Source organism: Urocampus carinirostris, chromosome 11 (genome assembly GCF_059441175.1).
Source record: "Urocampus carinirostris isolate Australia breed hairy pipefish chromosome 11, RoL_Ucar_1.0, whole genome shotgun sequence".
Taxonomy (NCBI): Eukaryota; Metazoa; Chordata; class Actinopteri; order Syngnathiformes; family Syngnathidae; genus Urocampus; species Urocampus carinirostris.
In genome coordinates, this window is record NC_142359.1 from 10,965,964 (window position 1) to 10,981,240 (window position 15,277).

The 15,277-nt window shown below is 42.6% G+C and overlaps 1 protein-coding gene across 1 annotated transcript in view; it reads right to left on the minus strand.

The window, feature by feature from the left end:
• The window catches only part of LOC148356389 (transmembrane protein 184C-like), a 17,745-nt gene extending 2,521 nt beyond the window's left edge, over positions 1 to 15,224 (minus strand). Inside the window, exons 1-10 of the mRNA XM_088348272.1 lie at positions 14,906 to 15,224; positions 12,195 to 12,319; positions 11,996 to 12,126; positions 10,138 to 10,174; positions 8,499 to 8,704; positions 8,356 to 8,430; positions 6,053 to 6,146; positions 5,874 to 5,986; positions 3,634 to 3,733; positions 3,432 to 3,509 (exon numbers count right to left, since the gene is read on the minus strand). Coding sequence (XP_088204398.1) covers positions 3,432 to 3,509; positions 3,634 to 3,733; positions 5,874 to 5,986; positions 6,053 to 6,146; positions 8,356 to 8,430; positions 8,499 to 8,704; positions 10,138 to 10,174; positions 11,996 to 12,126; positions 12,195 to 12,311 — 951 coding nt within the window. The 5' untranslated portion in view covers positions 12,312 to 12,319; positions 14,906 to 15,224. The remainder of the gene's footprint in view (positions 1 to 3,431; positions 3,510 to 3,633; positions 3,734 to 5,873; positions 5,987 to 6,052; positions 6,147 to 8,355; positions 8,431 to 8,498; positions 8,705 to 10,137; positions 10,175 to 11,995; positions 12,127 to 12,194; positions 12,320 to 14,905) is intronic.
• Positions 15,225 to 15,277: the final 53 nt, after the last annotated feature.

Consider the following 15,277-nt stretch of genomic DNA (forward strand, 5'->3'; position numbering starts at 1 on the left):
CCTTGGTTCTCGATCGTAATCCGTTCCAGAACCCTGTTCGAAAACCGATTTGTTTGATCACCGAAATCATTTTTCCGATTAAAAATAATGTAAATCGTTTTAATCCGTTCCCACACCCTGAATGTTTACCTTGAATGTTTAACGTCAACATAAAGCTAACCCAGGCTAATCGTACGTTCGCGTTATTGTAATCTTCCGTACGAAATTACGCTAACATGAACGTGTAAAAATAAAAAAAAAGGATAAAGAATTATGAATAGGATTTCTTACTTTTGTGGTGGTCAGCAGAAGGCGCAGGTGGACAGTGGGGTATTCCCTAGCAAGATCAGACACTCGCACACCTCCTTCATATTTTGCTATTATTTCTTTCTTAAATACAAAAGTTGTTCGCACTACTTTTCTTTTTTCACCTGTAGCAACTTTGCTGCTTGCACTGACTTTCGTACACCTATATTAGAAGCGAAAGCAAAACGAAGTACGTCCGCACGCGACAACAGTTGGTCATGAAAAGAGCGATCTATACCTGTACGCCGCTCAGCATCGCACCCTAGCGTACGCACTCACGCATTACCGGCGTTCGAACTCCGATTTTTTGACCGAACAGCGAAGCATGAATTTCTCGAAATTTTTGGTCGGACTCCGATTTGTTCGAACTGAGAGGCGTTTGAAAACCGATATTCCACTGTATATACTGGACTGTCTCAGAAAATTAGAATATTGTGATAAAGTTCTTGATTTTCTGTAATGCAAATAAAAAAACAAAAATGTCATACATTCTGGATTCATTACACATCAACTGAACTATTTCAAGCCTTTTATTATTTGAATATTGCTGAATTTGGCTTACAGCTTAAGAAAACTCAAAAATCCTATCTCAAAATATTAGAATATCATGAAAAAGTATACAAGTAGGCTATTCAACTAATCACCTGAATCATCTAATTAACTCGAAACACCATGCGAGGGTTTCCTGAGCCTTAAAAACACTCAGCTTGGTTCAGTAAACTAAATCACAAGTATGGGGAAGACTGCTGATCTGTCTGCTGTCCAGAGGACCATCATTGATACCCTCCATCAGGAGGGTAAGACACAAAAAGAAATTTCTCAAAGAGCAGGCTGTTCACAGAGTGCAGTTTCAAAGCATATCCACAAAAAGTCTGTTGGAAGGGAAAAATGTGGCCGGAAACGCTGCACAACCAAGAGAGATGAACGCAGCCTTAAGAAAATTGTGAAGAAGAGCCGCTTCCAGAATTTGGGGGAGCTTCAAAGACAGTGGGCTGAAGCTGGAGTCCAGGTATCAAAAGCCACAGTTCACAGACGTGTCCGGGAAATGGGCTACAATAGCCGTATTCCCATGGTCAAGCCACTTCTGAACTCAAGACAACGGAAGAAGCGTCTGACTTGGGCTATGGAGAAGAAGCACTGGACAGTTGCAGAGTGGTCCAAAGTCCTCTTTTCAGACGAAAGCAAGTTTTGCATTTCATTTGGAAGTCAAGGCGCCAGAGTCTGGAGAAAGGCTGGAGAGGAGCAAAATCCAAGTTGCTTGAAATCCAGTGTGAAGTTCCCACAGTCAGCAATGGTTTGGGGAGCCATGTCAGCTGCTGGTGTTGGTCCACTGTGTTTCATCAAGTCCAGAGTAAATGCAACTGTGTACCAAGAGATTTTAGAGCACTACATGCTTCCATCTGCTGAAAAGCTCTATGGACATGAGGATTTCATTTTCCAGCATGATCTGGCACCTGCCCACAGTGCCAAAACCACCAGTAACTGGTGCACTGACCATGGCATCACTGTCCTTGATTGGCCTGCTAATTCCCCTGACCTGAACTCCATTGAGAATTTGTGGGGTATAGTTAAGAAGAAGATGAAAGACACCAGACCTACAAATGCAAATGAGCTGAAGGCCGCTATCGAAGCATCCTGGGCATCAATAACACCTCAGCAATGCCACAGGCTGATTGCCTCAATGCCACGCCGGATTGATGCAGTAATCCGTGCAAAAGGATTCCCAACCAAGTACTGAGTGCATCAATGGACATTTTCAAATGTTTGATTTAGTTTTGCTGTTATAAAATTATTTTTTTACTCGGTCTAAGGAAGTATTCTAATATTTTGAGATAGGACTTTTGAGATTTTTTTCAGCTGTAAGCCAAAATCAGCAATATTCAAATAATAAAAGGCTTGAAATAGTTCAGTTGATGTGTAATGAATCCAGAATGTATGACATTTTTGTTTTTTTATTTGCATTACAGAAAATAAAGAACTTTATCACAATATTCTAATTTTCTGAGACAGTCCAGTATATATATATATATATATATATATATATATATATATATATATATATATATATATATATATTGCATTACAAAGTGGTGGTGTTGCCAGCTGGGACCAGCAGATCACGATTTTGTCTGGCAGGTCTTTCTTCCCATTCTGTCCACCAAAAAGTCAAAGGCAACCAAGTGATGAAGGTGCTGTATCTGGGTCAGATCAGGAGACTACTCCTGCTACTGGTAACCTGTTGCATGTGGAGGATCAAACAAAAACCTAAAAAACTGACCTAAAGAGGGATGGCCGCTGCCAGGCTACACGCATTAGCTCAGGAGCTAGAGCGCTCGTTTTGGGATTAAGAGATCGCATGTTCGAATCCCGGCTCCTCCAAGTTATATGTCGAAGTGTCCTTGGGCAAGACACTGAATTCCTAATGCCCCCAATAAGCAGGTCGGCGCCTTGCATGGCTGCATGGCCGCTATTGGTGTGTGAGTGTGTGTGTGTGTGTGTGAATGGGTAAGTGTGAAGCACATTGTAAAGAGCTTTGGGAGGTCTTCATTGACCTGAAAAGCGCAATACAAATGCAGACCATTTACCATTTACACTACAGGAAGTTGTGCCCCTGTGACCCATGGGGTTAAGGGATCCATTAACCACCGAAAAGTGTACTGTACTTTTGTGGCCGCGATCCACTATCCCCATTCTATTATAGTTGTAAGCACCGGCAGAAGGCACTTTGGTTGGGAGTCATACCATTCTGGCCTGCCTCCAATGAAATGAAATGCATGGTTGTGGCAACGATCCATTATCCCCGGTGGACCATTGCTGAGAGTGTGGGCTGCTTGTTTTTCCGGTCGGGCAGCTGAAGCATGCCAATGTGACCCGCCTAAAATGAACTGCACTGTTCTGGCCGGGATCCGTTAGCACTTGTCGACTATATCTGAGAGTGGCGCCGAGAGATCAAATTTGTGTCATGCATGGCAGCTCTATTTTACTGTTCTTTCTGCCTATTTTACCCATTAAATAATGGTAGCGGCCATGTCATCGTGATTAGAGGGGTAACAACTTTCTAACAGATTTTTTTTCTGCTGCTAGCTATTACCATCATTAGCCACCTGGATATTTGGAGTTTAGATGTTGGACGTGTGTGCACCCACCTGCACATAGGGCTTGTAAGTGAATGTGTAATGGTGCGCTATCGCAGCCAGGAACATTTCAATGCAGATGATGAAGTCCTGCATCACAGGTGAGAAAAATCACAGTCTTATTTCATTGACTAACTCAATTCTAATTCAGTGCTCGTTATTGATGGTGTGAATAGTTTAGTGAAATCAAGTAGACAATGGCATCCCTGCTCACCTGCAGTCCAGTAGCCACCGCCTCAACGCTTGCCCAGTCCCACGTGTGTTTATCGGAGATGACGCCCACCTTCACCAAAAATGCGATCAGAACCGCCTGCCTGGACAAAAACAGGCTGGAACCCTGAACTCAAGAAACCAGGCGCCGTATTATCTGCAGTCACTTTTGAACATTTCCATTACGTTCTAATACACTTACTCAGCTTATGACATCCATTTTTCAATCAGTGCAATCTATTCATCACTTGAGCCAATTGTAAACAAACACATATGTTTTCCAAACCTTCACTACAGTACTCCAGCATTTTGGCTACGTATGCATGGTCACAGCTAAATTAGTCCAACAATTTATGCATATTTAAAGATAAGCATTGGATCTAACCAAACACAGCTGTCATGATTACTGATTGGCATCGCCTGTGCCCGCTCATTTGGCACCAGTCGCTGCGGGCTACCTGATTGGTTCACTTTCCCTTTTTAAGCCCAGTCCTTTTCACTCTCCGGTTGTCAGTCCGTCAGTGAACCTCTGATGTTACAAGGCAAGTATTTTGACCCTGACTCCCGCCTGTCCCGTTTTTGCACCCGTTTTTCTACCCGTCCATTCCTGATCTCCCCGTTTGTCTACGGCTCCGACCTGTTTTGATCCCTACAATGTTTTTGCTCTCCTGTCCCGGCTATCGACCTGTTTTTCTGTCCTTGACACCACCATCTCCCGCTCCGGAAGATTTCCTTCCCTATTCGGATCTCGATCCAATTGTGTGAGCGGCTTGCTTCCCGCGTCCAGAGAGCACTGGATCGCGGGCGCTACCCGTCTTCTTTCTATCAATGAACTTGTGGTTAACGCTACGCATTTGGGTCCTGATTCCGTTCTGGTCGTGACAACAGCGATTGAAATGAGCTTGCAGTTTCTTCGCTGAAGACGTTAGTTGAGTTCTTTGACTTCCAAAAGAAATTGGGGCATCTCTCTATCAATTGAGCCTTTCGACTGACTTCCGCTTTTCACTAAGCAAAGTACAGTTGATGGATTTGCGAATACTCATCATTGTGATCAAACTTTGTTTACATCAGTTTATCTATGCATGAGTACACGAGTATGCATTGCTCAGACAGTGTGCTGCACACCCGCACACAGTCATGAAAATTACACGCCCACCGTTTGACTTTTAACACATCGTAGTATATCGTGGTATGTGGGAGAAGTCGGTCGGACGCCCTCGGAAGGAAATGGGACACGAAGATGAAAGAAGGTTTGGTTGACTCAGCTCAAGTTGGTTGGAAGGGGGTTTTATTTCTTGTGAAAATGATGCCAGAGTCAATGATAATCGTCTCTCAGAAAATTGATGTGGGAATTTTATGGTGATAAGGCTAGCCCCTCTTTGTGGGCTGTCCCTTAAAACAGAGGAGGATATCTCAGTCAGACAAAAGTTTACATTTGGCAGAAGGGGCACCAAGATTTTGATAGCTCTGGACACTAAACTTTGAGAGAGGGAAGTTGTGCTTTCCAGCATAATTTGATTTAAAATGAAAGTGGATGAACGAGTTCTCTCTCTTTTTGATTGAGAAAAGCAGGTAAAATTGGGCTTGACAGGTCAAAAATACACGCATAAATTTTAGTTATCCCAAATAATTACGTCTTTTGTTTGATACAATGCTTCTGTTTAGATTCGCATAGACAATTTGACAAATTTTGCTATAAGGACTTATACCCAGCCAAAATGCCAGTGCAGGTTCAGGAAAATGGGTACATTGTTTTTCTTTTACAAATGTTTCAGTCCAAAACATGTTTACCATATTCAGATTGAGTATCAGAAAGCACCAGAAAATGTCTTATAAACCTAAAGTGTCACGGTTGCCATGGCGCCCAATTGGCCCCCCGCCATGTGGCACCAGCTTCTGTCACGGTTGCCAGGGTGCCAAATTGGCCCCGCCCATGGATACCAGCTGAAACTCGTTGACAGATTGCTCCCTATCACTACTTAAATGCAGTCCTGTGAGTCGCCTTTTGTCGGAGCGTCTGCTTGACACTGAGAATCTCCGTTTTACCTGTGTTTTTGCTCTTGTTTTGTCAAGCCCTGTAAATCTCCATTTTTTTCCTGTGTTTTTGCTCCTGTTTTGCTCTCACCACGATCTGGATCTAAACTGTGAGTAACGTTACGCGAGTGGGTTCTGCTTCCTGTTTTCCTGTTCTCGTCCTGACATAAACAATAAACCAAGTTCCAGCTAATTAGTTGGCAGACATACCAGAAGGAGACGAACACCACCAACTTGACGCAGAGGAACTTGCCCACGGGCCTGATGGGAGTGAGTTCCTCCTTCAGAGCTCGGTAGAGCAACACCAAACAGTACATAGCAAACTGCAAAAAAGGTTTGATTAAAAATAAAAAGCCGTCCTTTATTCTAAACGTAAATATTTCTTCTACCAGCTGTGATATGTTGTTGATGATGACCAGGTAGGACCAGGCATTCCTGAAGCTGAAATTTGCCTCGTCGTAAACGCCGCATAGCTGACAGACCCTGCAGGACACCAAAGCGACAAATTACCTTGGTTGTCGCCATGACAATGACTCAAACATCCATTATCTGCACCCCTCATCCTCAGTAGGGTCGCGGGGGTGCTGGAGCCCAAACCAGCTGTCTTCGGGCAGTGGGCAGGGGACACCCTGAACTGGTTGCCAGCCAGTCGCAGGGCACACAGGGACAGGTCACTCTCATGGCTGTCATTAGCACCAAGGTAAAATTTGGACCGGCTAATTAACCTGACATGCATGTTTTTGGAATGTGGGAGGAAACCGGAGTGCCCGGAGGAAACCCACGCGAGCACGGGGAGAGCATGCAAACTCCACATGGGGAGGCTGCGGTAACTGGACTTGAATCCTGAACCTCCGCACCGCTCAACCACTCAGCCGCCATGCTGCCCTGACTCAAACATACATACGGTATATATATATATTATAACTGTTACGAATTACTTAATAATATTCAATATTCAAATTCGAAGTTGTCTTTTTCTTCTTCTGAGTGTTCATTTGATTCCGGGAGAAAGGAGGTAGGTAGGCAAAAATGGGCTACAGATGATTTACAAATCAAAAGGAGGATGTGTTTCAACATCAATCTTGTACAAAAAAGGTGGTGTCACAGTTGCCATGGCGCCAAATTGATCCCAGCCGTGTGGCGCCAGGTTCTGTCACGGTTGCCACGGCGCCCAATTGGCCCCGCCCATGGACACCAGCTGAAACGCGTTGACAGATTGCTCACTGGGAGTACTTAAACGCGGTCCTTTGAGCCGTTAGTTGTCAGAGCGTCTGCTAAACTTCTGTTAAACTCTGTGTGAACTGTCTAGTTCTGTGAATTTGCCTGTGTTTGATCCTGTTTTATTTTCGGCCTGATCTGTTTGATTTTGACCACTTTTTTTCGGATTTCAATCCACTTCCGCGACCATCGATCCCCGGATCGAGTGTGCGCGCATTCCTCCTCTCCCTAATAAACTGTGAGTACGTTACGTTATTCCGTTCTCATTCCTGTTTCCTGCCCTGGTTCGTGACATGTGGTCCATAACCAGATTGTCAATCTACTACAAAATTAAACATTAAACATTGTTTTGCCCTCGTTACCGTGTTAGCTTAATCCAGGGATCACCGATTTTTTTTTAAACTAAGAGCTACTTTTTTGTTGCCGATTAGCGCGAAAGGACACCTGTTTGATATGAATATCTAAGATACTATGTTGTTACTATGTTATTACCACGTTACAATTATTAGAGGTTAAAATAGGTTCAGTCAACCATTAATCATCATGCCGGAGAAAAATCAAATTTCCTAGAAAATCAAAATGACCCATATATATTTTCAGGACCAATCCACGGTCTACTCAGGTGGTCTTGGGAGGCTACCAGGTACCTGCAGGAATGATGTTGCAGACTCCCATGTTTATCTATGTTTCTTCCTGTCGCCTATTATTCTTATTTAGTCCTGAGTGCCGTGTTTTATTAAAATCCCTTCTGTTACAATAGTACTAAACTCATTCCCCTGAGTATGTGAGTGTAAATCTTGATTAGAATATCAAAAACCTCTGAAGCGGGACCAATAATTTGCTTAAATTGTCTTGTTGTTTGAGATTATGAGTTTCATTCCAAGGCTTTTCATTTCAAAATGAACGTGGTTCTTTGGAAGATGAGTGATCTTAATAGAAATATTGGACTTATCTAATTATAGTATTATATTAAACAATTATTCAAAATGTAAATTTGCTACACTAAGTTATGAAATATGGAACTTTTAAAATATCTGTTGGCATCTCCTGATTTTAGGCTTAGTCAGCTCATTCATAATGCATGTGCAAGTACATGCATTTCCAAGACAGGCTTAAAAAAACTCTTAGATTTTACCTAGGGTTAGGGGTTGGCATTTGGATTCTACCTGAAGCAGGCCTTTTCTTACTTTCACCATTTTCATGCTACACTAACCAGTAGAAAGAAAAAAAAAACGTGGGTACAAGCGTGAAGTTACTATCCACAACCTTGATTTCTCCTACCTAATGTGTTCCGCGGCCCAAACAGCCTTACGAAAAGTAAGATAAAAGCAAATAGGTGCGTTGTAAAATACATTATAGAAATCTTAGAACTCAGGCATTGTTGTCACATACTTAATAGGAAAAACATTCTACTTTTAACTTTTTAAAGACATCTCAAACGACACACCCCACATTCAACTGTGAATGAACTTACAGCGCCGTCACCGTGGTTACAGGTCGGACCACGGTGTATTGTAGCACTCCCAGCTTACACCTGAAGAGCAGGACTCTGTTGGTGAAGGAAACAGTTTTGTTATTTCATTTTTTGTCATGTGCCCCGCTCCCACTTCCTCTTACTCTCCCATGGGCCAGGGTGGGCAGCAGCAGAGCGGCGGCAGGTGGGACTGTTGCTGCTGGACCTCCAACATCAGGACCAAGCTGGGGTACTGGTTACTCAGGAAGTTGAGCAGGAAGATCAGGAAGTTGTAGATGACGTACGCCTCGTAGCATTCCCGACATGTATCCACATAGATGGCCAGAGAGGGATATCTCAGGGCCAGCCACTGGTGTGGAGGGGGGAAATATAGTAAGCCCTTCATCCTAAAATGTCAATCATTACGTTCGGGTCAGGCCGGGCTTCTCCCTTGCTGACTTTTTAGAAAAATGTTTGTAAAAATGGACACTAAAACAATATGCGGATTAGATGTAAGATCGGGCCTAATAAATCCAGCCCGGTCGTAGGGTATTAAAAGCCCGAACCAGCTCGTCACAGATTAACTTGATTTGAGCAACCCAGCCCTATAAACCCAGATATTTTCACATTTCATTTGCGGGGAGGAAACATTGTTTTGACTATCTTCGACAACAAAAAGGCAGGCGCTGAGATGCGCAGCGAGAGAGCAAGAGAGAGAAGCCCGGCCCGGCCCGGATCGGATCTCAGTCCGGGCCCAAGATCTTACCTCTACTGTCGATACTTAACTAAAAAACCAAGAAAACAAAAAAAACCTGGGTTGTCATTATTCCTTTTTGCTTCGCAGACTCTCTCTCTTTTAAAGTGCCACACTAGATTCCTAAGGACTCACTGTGCTTCTGTAGGTTATGCCCCAATTTTCAAACCAAACAAATGCCACTTTTCCCGTTGAAGGATTTTATACATTTGACTATCAAAGATTTTATACAATTGAATACAAGTTACATTTATTGAGTGCAATGAAGATTTTCACCGAGTAGACTTAAATTCAATGACAGGTCACGCTGATCCGAATGCCGAATATTTTGTCTAGTTCTGTTGATAACAGGTCTCTGAAGGAGGACGGCAGGCATTGTTTGGAGAAGTTGTTTTGGTTGGTCCAGACATCGCGACGCTCTTCTCAGAGATGGTGGAGCCCACGGGGCTTCGTTGGCACGCCCATGGAAGGAGCCGGCACACCATTTAGCGGAAAGACGTGGGTCGAGAGAAGAAACCAGGAGGACGAGAGAGAGGAGGCTTGACAGAGACTCGAGCGACACTAATTTGGCTAATTCGGCTATATTCGATGGAGTTCACTTAGTTAAATTGTTTAAGGAAATTAAATCTGCCCCCATATGGAAATGCCGGTCTCTTGTTCATCTTTTCCATCAAGAAACGAGCGCGCATTGTTAGGTGAATGTAGGTTGTGTTTGGTTAATAGAGTCAGATAACTAATTTTAACAATTTTGTAAACGGTACATTTTAATATTTAATTCCTAACACCGTCAACTCTTTTAAAAAAAACAGTCGGTTACAGAAAATTGCGAATTAATATAACCTCTGCAGACGCAGAAAAACAGAAAAAAATGAAAACAATATGTAAATGTTTACATAGTCTTAGATTTCATTTTGTTACAAAAGACAGGTTTTAATTTTTCATGATAAATCACCTCTCCTCCTTCCGAGTCCTCACAAATAAAATATGGATCTTTTTAAGTCCGATCTTACCTCTATCCGGGAATAGACAATGTGCGTGTTTTCACTTACGCTGTCGAGGCTGTAGATTGGCACCATCCATAGTATCCTGAAGAGCAAGATCACATGATCACATGTTGCCATGGTAATGACTTACAACATTAAGCTGTGTGTTTTCAGCCCTATATTTATGGGGTTCAATTAGTGCCAAAATTCTGTCTATGTATAAAATAACCGTTATGTGTCAAACTCATGACTTGGATGCCAAATGAGATCTTAAAATTTCAGAGTGTCTAAAAATTAATGGGTCAAAATAGTGCATTGACAAAAACTACATTCTGGCAAATTGACGGCTAAGTTCCACTACATGCCAGTATCCTCTTATCAATGCCAACGAGTGCAATTGAGGAATAAATTATTCTAAAAATGTCCAAAAACATTTGGATGATTTTGTCACGATTGCCATGGCGTCCAATTGGCCCCGCCCATGTGGCGCCAGCTGCATCTCATTGACAGATTGGCTTTCTGTCTATTTAAGCTCAGTGCTCTCATGCTTCCTTTGTCAGTCCGTCAAGGAACCTCTGTCCCGCAAGACGTGGGTTTTGACTCGGTCCTGTTTCCTGTTGGTATTCCCTGTCCTGTATTGTTCCCTTTTATTTTTGTCCTGTTTATGATTCTCTCCAGTTTTCTGTCTAGTTTGTCCTGTTTATTTTCGATATCCTGTTTCATTGTCAATCCTGTCTGTCCGTCCTGTCGAGTATCGATCCCATCTGTCCGATATCTACTCGGGCAATTGGTATCGATCTTGTCGGCCTCTGGCTTCCTATAATTTCACGCCAGACTGCTGCCTAACGTGCATGACTCTTCATTTCCCGTAAACTAAAACGCTTGTGTGAGAACGTCACACGTTTGGGTCCTAATCCTGTTCTGGTTCCTGTCAAATTTGTTATATTTAGTTTACAAAAAGGTACAAGTACAAAACAAAAAGCTACGGGAAAACCTACATGTCCAAAACCTACAAATGAATATGAAAAGGTTACGGAAAGACATATGTGTCGAAAATGTAAGGGTACATAACAAAAAGCTACAGGAAAACTTTCAGGTCAAAATGCTAAGAGTAAAATACAGAAAGCTACAGGAAAACCTACGGATCGAAAAGCTACAAGCACACAACAAAAAGCTACAGGAAAACTTATGAGTCAAAAAGCTAAGAGTACAAAACAAAAAGCTACGGGACAACCTACATGTCCAAAACCTACGAATGAATATAAAAGTTACAGAAAGACGACATATGTGTCAAAAAGCTAAGGGTACGAAACAAAAAGCTACAGGAAAACTTTCGGGTCAAAAAGCTACGAGTACACAACAAAAAGCTACGGGAAAACCTACATGTCTAAAACCTACGAATGAATATGAAAAAGTTACAGAAAGACATGTGTCTCGAAAAGCTAAGGGTACATAACCAAAAGCTACAGGAAAACCTATGGATCGAAAGGCTACGAGCACACAAAAAAAAGCTACAGGAAAACGTATGAATCAAAAAGCTACAAGTACAAAACAAAAAGCTACGGGAAGCCCTACATATCCAAAAGCTACGAATGAATATGAAAAAGTTACAGAAAAAACATACTGTATGTGTCGAAAAGCTACGGTTACATAACAAAAAGCTACGAGTACAAAACAAAAAGCTACGGGAAACCCTACATATCCAAAAGCTACGAATGAATATGAAAAAGTTACAGAAAAAACATACTGTATGTGTCGAAAAGCTAGGGTTACATAACAAAAAGCTATAGGAAAACTCTCGTGTCAAAAAGCTACCAGTACAAAACAAAAAAGCTACAGGTAAACCTGCAGGTAAAAAACAGTGTGGTGTGCAAATTAGGACTATGTTTCAGAAAATCCGAATAACATTTTTCATAGGGTTCACCTGATGATTGGCCTCTGGAGTTCCGGCTGCGTGTAGTGCACCAAGTGCTGTAGGATGTCCCACAGCGAGATGGGAATAGTAAGGAAGACAAAGACGCCAGCGATGAACCAAGCTTTGCTGTGAGTTCCCACCTGAAAACAAGCACAAATACGGAAGCCGTGACGCGTTTCATCGCACCCCTCTTGTGAAAAACTACCACCTTGTCCTTGTGCAACTCCCAGATGCACAGTGGCACAACAGCCACCAGAAGGACAGCGTACAGGACCAGAACCAGTGGACGGATCCATCGTCGCCACTCGGAGCACGAGCACGGCATTTCAAGACCTGGATTGCGTGAGAGTTCATAATATTGGCCTTAAAGGTAATTCGAAATTCTTAAACATGCAAAATGTGAGGAAATACTACATGTTTTAGGATAAAATCTATATATACTGTATATTTCAACAGGTATATTCCAATTATTTTCCAAGGTAATGCATTCTGAAGACAGCTTGTCTTTGTCATCCTGTGCTGTGACATCATCGGAGGAACACCAGCACCCTAGCAAGCCATTCTTCTTATTGTTTTATACGTTAATTGGTCAAAGAGGTTACAAGTGTTTTAAGTGAGGTTTTGATATTTTTTGCGTTGTGTCTCGTGTAGAATTGTACAACAAAGGGCGAGCAGCCAAAAAGGGGCTAACTTGTAAAAAATAAACCTGTCAATCAATCAACAAAACACAGCCATAGTCTCTGAGGAAAATTCGAGGCTGGCTGACAACACACGATGGGCAGCCAACGAGCGCCAACTAGCGGCAAACAAAACAGGAAAGTTCTCGGTTGCCCCGACGCTAACGCGGCCAAAATTACACGAATAACGAAAAAAAACAATAAAAAGCCCCAATCGCCTACCTTTAAGCGAAAAAAAAAGACTAAAAGCCACAATCCCTTAAGCAGAAATGAGCCGTATGAGATGGCGTTTCACTACAATCACTGTCTGTTTTGGAGCTGGCCTCACATGTTCTGATAATTGGAATCACCATTTTGAAAGTGTTGCATTTGTCATGATCACCAATGTGATGCACCTGTGCCCGCTGCTTTGGCGCCAACTGCCTTGGACTCTGATTGGCTCCCTGTCACTATTTAAACTCATGTCTATCTGTCACCTGTTGTCAGTCCGTCTGCGAACCTCAGTGTACTCTAGGCAAGCTTTTTCGACCCTGACTCCATTACACTACACATTCTGTACCTAATTGAAAATAATTTGTTTAGGGTATATATATATATATATATATATATATATATATATATATATATATATATATATATATATATATATATATATAATATTAAATATTATGACGGTAAATGGTAAGTGTCCTTATGCGTGTGATGTCATCTGCCGTTGTACATGTGAACATGTAACATGCATTAGTGACATAATCTGTGCGGGCGGCAGTAACTCAGGAGGTAGAGCGCTCGTCTTGGGATCAAGAGATCTCAGTTCGAATCCCGGCTCCTCTGTGTTACATGTCGAAGTGTCCTTGGGTAAGACACTGAACCCCTAATGCCCCCAATAAGCAGGTTGGCGCTTTGCATGGCTTCATGGCCGCTATTGGTGTGTGAGTGTGTGTGTGAAAGGGTAAATGTGAAGCACATTGTAAAGCGCTTTGGGAAGTCTTCATTGACTTGAAAAGTGCTATATGAATGCAAATCATTTCATTTCATTTCATGTGACTTCCTGTGTGCATCTGATAATTATCGTGGCTGGTGTAATGTCAGCTGCCGTTGTATATGTGCACAGTAGCATGCCCGTATGGAGTTTGATTAGTGCACATTCTTTTGTCTATAAACCTAATGACAACGTCTTTGCATGTGATGTGACTTCCTGTGTGTATATGATAAGTGGCATCGCTTGTTTTGATGTCAGCTGCTGTTGTATATGTGCACATTTAACGTTGAAGGATTTTATACATTTGACTATAAAGTATTTTATACGATTGAATACAAATTACATTTAATGCAAAAGATATTCACTGACTGGGCTGTGGTGCGAGGTCAGGGCACCCTGGTGGAAAATGTTGTTTACAGGAACGACGGGAACAGGACGTACGGCTGATGAGATAAGCAGCACATCCAGACGCTGTTGACGCAGAAAGGCCCTGATGACGTAGAAACGCTCAGTGTTGTTTTGAGTACCCCAGACATCAGGACGCTCTTCTACGAGACGGTGAAGCCCAGGGGGCTTCCTTGGCACGCCCATGGAAGGAGTCGGAAGCCCATTATGCGGGGAGAAGATGGCCAATAGGAGAAAGCTAAAGCACTTCAGAAAAAAGGCTTCACACGGACTCCAACGTCACTAACTCGTCCGTTTTCGATAGAGTACACTTGTCAGGGAAATTAAATCTGCCCCCGTGTGAAAATGTTGGCTTTCCTGTTCACTTTTCCCTCAAGAAACGAGCGCGCATAGATTGTTGGGTGAATGTAAGTTGTGTTTAGTTAATGGAGTCAGATAAATAATTCAAACAATTAGGTAAACGGTACATTTTGATATTTAATTCCCAACAACGTGCATTAGTCCAAAATGTCTGCGCACGCGATGTGACCTAATGTGACACAGTCATACTACACATCGTCAGAATTTTGGCACTCAGCGAACGTCATTTTATACTCAAGACACAATTTTGGCACGTGCACATACATAACGGCAGCTGGCATTGACACCAGTAAAGACACTAAGCATATGCACGCAGGAAGTGACGTCACATGCGTACACACTATACCATTGGGTGAATTGAATAGACAGAAATTTGGCACTAAAAGAAGGAAGCACATAATAATAAGTGATATTACTGAATTCAGTAAAAAAAATCGTTCGGAGCCTAGATTAATACGTAAAAAACACTCATGCATTGCGTGGAATATTTCTTACGTCGGATTTTGGGATGATGGAGGCGCTGGCTCCAGCAATCTGCAGGCGGATTCCCGTTACCAGGCAACCCGTCTTCCCTCGCTCAAAAACCGGCCTGGTTTCCCATCGGGTCCCGTTATACGACCCCTACCAAACACCCCACAACAGAGCGGATGAGGCGATGAATCGCCGTCTCTGCACGTGCGCATGCGAGATGGCACGCGCGTGCGTCACGGATTCGATTCCTCAGTCACGTGTTTCCGATCATAGGAATGATCCTAAACATAATTTTTCGATCGAATTTGCCGGAGCGTTGCAAAATACATTCGTGATAAATTAGAAATTTTGTAACCCAAACAAGCTGAAATAATGTGTGACGTAATGTACGAATCA